The sequence below is a fragment of the Vanellus vanellus genome, assembly GCF_965231255.1.
Source record: "Vanellus vanellus genome assembly, contig: HAP1_SCAFFOLD_45, whole genome shotgun sequence".
Taxonomy (NCBI): Eukaryota; Metazoa; Chordata; class Aves; order Charadriiformes; family Charadriidae; genus Vanellus; species Vanellus vanellus.
In genome coordinates, this window is record NW_028128545.1 from 833,188 (window position 1) to 838,253 (window position 5,066).

General features: G+C 50.2%; 1 protein-coding gene across 1 annotated transcript; it reads right to left on the reverse strand.

The window, feature by feature from the left end:
• Nucleotides 1-3,830: 3,830 nt before the first annotated feature.
• On the reverse strand, nt 3,831-4,769 carry LOC309684214 (olfactory receptor 14A16-like; the record flags this gene model as incomplete). The annotated part of the gene is made up of 1 exon (XM_082500154.1): nt 3,831-4,769. One exon carries the CDS (start codon nt 4,767-4,769, stop codon nt 3,831-3,833), a length of 939 nt encoding a protein of 312 aa, XP_082356280.1.
• Nucleotides 4,770-5,066: the final 297 nt, after the last annotated feature.

A 5,066-nucleotide genomic window follows, 5' to 3' on the forward strand; every position in this document is an offset into this window, starting at 1 on the left:
TATTCCAAATTTTTAATTGACTCTGTCTCGCATCAATTTGTGGGATCAACTTGTAACACCTTCATCCAGGTCATTGATGAATGTATTGAACAGGACCAGACCCAGTGCTGACCCCTAGGGAAAACCACTTGTTACAAGCCTCCAACTGGACTCTGCACCACTAACCACAACCCTCTGAGCTCTATCTGCCAGCCACTGTTCAATCCACTGCACTGTCCATTCATCTAACCCACACTCCCTAAGCTTGACTGTGAGGATGGTGGGGGAGACAGTGTCAAAAGCCTTGCTGAAGTCAAGGTAGACAACATCCACTGCCCCCCCCTCCATCCACCCATCCAGTCACGCCATCATAGAATGCTATCAGATTAGTCAAACATGACTTCCCCTTGGTGAATCCATGCTGACTACTTCTGATAACCTTCCTTTCCTCCACATGCTTGAAGATGATGCCCCGAAGAAACTATTCCATCATCTTTCCAGGGATGGAGGTGAGGCTGACCGGCCTCTAGTTTCCCAGGTCATCCTCCCTGACCTTTTTGAAGATGGCTCTGACAGGGGCTCTCCTCCAGCCAGACACCTCACCTGTTCTCCAGGATCTACCAAAGATGATGGAGAGCAGCCCAGCAATGACTTCCCTCAGCTCCCTCAGCACTCACTGGTGCATCCCATCAGGCCCCATGGACTTGTGGATATCCAGTGTACTGAATTGTTCTCTAACTTCTTCTTCTTCAACCAAGGCAAAGTCTTGCTTCCTCCAGACTTTCTATGTTACCCGCAAAGCTGGGGACTCCCGAGGGCTGGCCCAAGCAGTGAAGACAGAAGCAAAGAAGGCATTCGGCAACTCCACCTTCTCTGCATCATCTGTCACCATGGCACTTGTGTCATTCAACAGTGGGCCCACATTTTCCCTAGTTTTCCTTTTGCCTCCTATGTACTTCAGGAAACCCTTCCTGTTGACGTTGACATCCATCACCAGGCTCAATTCAGAGGTTGCCTTGGCTTTCCTCATTACACCCCTGCAGACCCTGACAGCATTCTTTTACTCTTCCCAAGCAGACAGCCCCTTCTTCCAAAAGGGATTTTTCAGAAGGTCCCTGCTCAACCATGCAGGTCTCCTGCTTCATTTCCTGATTTCTACCTCTTAGGGAGGCACCAATACTGAGTTTGGAGGAAGTGATGCTTGAATATCAGCTGGTTCTCTTGAGCCTGTGATTGTGAGGCAATTCTCACCTGTCTGTAGAAGGCCTCATCATCTTCCCCATCCTGATCAGGTGGCCGGTAATAAACACCCGCAACAGTGTCTCTCCTGTTACCCTGCCCCTTAATCCTTACCCACAAGCTCTCAGCTGGCTCTTTGTCCACCTCAGGGACAGCTCGATGCATTCCAGTTGCTCTCTCACATAAAGAGCAACCCCACCACCTCGCCTCGCTGGCCTATCTTTCCTACAGAGAACATAGCCCTCCATGACAGTGGTCCCGTCAGGTGAGCTATCCCACCATGTCTCAGTAATTACAATGAGATCATGGCCCTGTGACCACACCCAGATCTCTAATTCTTCTTTCTTTGCCATGCTGCGTGCATTAGAGTATAAGCATTTCAGAGAGGCCATTAAGTGTGTAGTTTTTGCCCTTGAGGGGTGGTGGGCCTTCCGATCCTCAAAAATACTAGCACTCTGACCCACAAGTGCTGAGCTCCTACCCCCAGGCGCCTCTCTAGCGAGCCCAGTTACGTGCCCATCCCCATTCTACCTAGTTTAAAGCTCTCTCAATGAGCCCTGATGACTCAAGTCCTAGAACAGTTTTTCCCCTGAGAGACAGGCTTTTCCCACCTGCTACCAGCACGCCTGGTGTTGTGTGAATCAGGCCATGGTGGAAGAACATGAAGCCCTGCTGGTAGCACCAGGCTTGGAGCCAGTCCTTGATCTGCTGGCAGATGGTGAAGGAAGCAAGGCAGAAAGAGTGCAAAAGAGAGAGGCCTGGTCTATTCCATGTTTCTTGGGCACCCCGGAGAACCTGCCCCAGGAAAATTGTCCCAGACCAGTTCCACACACCGGCCATTGCTGTCTGTGACCATACACCTCACCTCTGGGTCTTTCTTTTTTTTCCCTTTTTGAAAACAGGGGTTATGTGTCCCCCTTTCCAGTCAGCAGGAGCCTCACCAGACTGCCATGACTTCTCAAAGTCACACTCAAAGAGTTGTGGTCAAGAGCTCCATGTCCAAGTGGAGACCAGTTACGAGTGGTGTTCCTCAGGGGCTGGTACTGGGACCAGTGCTCTTCAACATCTTTGTTGATCAAGGTTCTGCTTGGAAATACATACAGAATATGGAGGGATGTAACTTGTAGGGTCCTGCAGGGGTCTATACCACAACCTGCACTGGTTAATGTGTTTTTAATGACTCAGAGGAGTCAAGAGTGCTTATTCATAAGATTTGTAGAAGACATTACATCAAGGAGAGGATCATCTTCTTCTCCCGGTATCATTTTGAGGAGGGGGAGCAAGTGAGCAGCTGGTTGTCTGGCTGGCTGCTGGTCAAAGATAACCCTCCACAGAACCACATCAGCTCTGCTGTGCCCAGTATGGGGCTCCCCAGCACAAGACAGACCCTCGCAGACTGGAGCGAGTCCTGCAGAGGCCGGAAGGATGGTTGTGGCCTGGAGCACATTATGGACAAGGAGACCCTGGGAGAGCTGGGTCTACGTTCGTATTGTAGATGATGCTCAATCCCGACAGCATATGCCCTCTTTTCTGACCCCACTGGCAAAACTCTGCAGAAGAGCACGAGCACCCTGGGCTTCCGCAGGCAGCTCCTGTATCTCGTATCCCATATTATAGCAGCTTTCCAGTATCTGAAGGGGGCCTACAAAGAAAGCTGGAGAGGGAATTTTTGCAAGGGCATGTGGGGATAGGATGAGGTGTATTGGCTTCAAACTAGAAAACGGGAGACAGTGTAGCTATTAGGAAGAAATTTTTCACTCTGAGGGCGGTGAGGCACAGGAAAGTTGTGGATGCCCCATCCTTGAAGTGTTCAAGACCAGGCTGGATGAGGCTTTGAGAAACCTGGTCTACTGGGAGGTGTCCCTGCCCATGGCAGAGGGTTGCAGCTAGATGATCTTAAATGTCCCTTCACACCAAAACCATTCTATGATTCTATGATCTCACCAGTGTCCCTTCCTTCTTCCTGCTGTTTGTCCACTGACTCCCATGGAACTTGTTTGTGGGTATCCCGATTGAGTTCTTTACTTTTGAGCAACTTCACCTTCGAGGGTGTATCACCTTCTGAGTCTCCATTCACTCCCAGCTCAGGACAAGTGGCCACTGCCCATCCTCTCCTGACCCCTCCAAATTCATTTCCAGAGAGACCTCTACATGCCATCAGTCCTGTCATACAGGATGCGGCCAGAGGTAATTGGGAGCTCATGCAGCACCTTCTGCCATCGGACACCAAGCAGAGAGCCTGCAAAAACAGAACTCTTGGTACAATAGAACCCAAGGGTACCGTGTGCTTAACCACAAACACAGGAAGAAACCAAAGAGAGCAGACACTTTAAAAGAGAAATTTGTGCAACATTTTTTTGGCATTAACTCTGGAGGAAGAGTCCAGGCTTCAGGCACAGCACCCAGGAGATGCCCTTTTATTGAAGACCTGCTATTGGACATTGCTCGTCTAATTCAGTAATGTGAAAGTGTCAGACACAACATGATCAAGCCTGAGGAGAAGTAGTATAAGCCTAGAATATGATCTATAAGAAAGATTATCAGAAGGGAAAAAGAAATGGGCACCCAGCCAAAGATAAACTCAGAAAAAAGTGCAGAGAAGGGGAGAGAGGTTAGGGTTGGTGAAACAATGTCCATTGAGCCAGTTTCCATAGGGCATGCTTGAGCTCCTGGTTCCTCATGCTGTAGATGAGGGGATTTACTGATGGAGGCACCACAGAGTACAAAATGGACACAAACAGGTTCAGGGATGGAGAGGAGATGGTTCGGGGCGTCAGGTAGGAAACCATTCCAGTGCTGAGAAAGAGGGAGACCACGGCAAGGTGAGGGAGGCACGTGGTAAAGGCTTTGTGCCATCCCTGCTGTGAAGGGATCCTCAGCACCACCCTGAAGATCTGCACATAGGAAAAGAGAATGAAAGCAAAACACCCGAATCCTAGTAAGGCACTAACTACAAGGAGCCCAGCTTCCCTGAGGTAATCTGAATGTGAGCAGGAGAGCTTGAGGATGTGGGGGATTTCACAGAAGAACTGGTCCAGGGCATTGCCCCGGCAGAGGGGCAGTGAAAATGTATTGGCCGTGTGCAGGAGAGAGTTGAGAAACCCACTGCCCCAGGCAGCTGCTGCCATGCGGACACAAGCTCTGCTGCCCAGGAGGGTCCCGTAGTGCAGGGGATGGCAGATGGCAACATAGCGGTCATAGGCCATGACGGTGAGAAGGTAAAACTCTGCTGAAATGAAAAAGAAAAAGACAAAGACCTGTGCAACACACCCCTGGTAGGAAATATCCCTGGTGTTCCAGAGGGTATTGGCCATGGCTTTGGGGAGAGTTGTGGAGATGGAGCCCAGGTCAAGAACAGAGAGGTTGAGGAGGAAGAGGCACATGGGGGTGTGGAGGCGGTGGTCGCAGGCGATGGCGGTGATGATGAGGCCATTTCCCAGGAGGGAAGCCAGGTAGATGCCCAGGAAGAGCCAGAAGGTCAAGAGCTGCAGCTCCCGTGTGTCTGCGAATGCCAGGAGGAGGAAGTGGGTGATGGAGCTGCTGTTGGACATTTGCTTCCTCTGAGCATTGGGCACTGTCCAAGAAAGAAAAGGCAGTTCAAAGATAGTGAAGACTATTATAAGAAACAAACCTGCTCCGTGTCTCTCTGAAGCATCAGAGACTGCCTTTCCCTCTTAAAGACGACCTGTGGCACATCCCTCTTGTGAGCTCTGCTTTGTGGTGGCTGAGGGTGCCCCAGGGAGCAGAGAACTCTGCTGTGAGCTCTGGAGGGGTCAGTTATACCCTACAGAAATAGGAAATAAGAACATGGTGTTATCTCAGATAAAATCCACTCATAATGTCAAAGA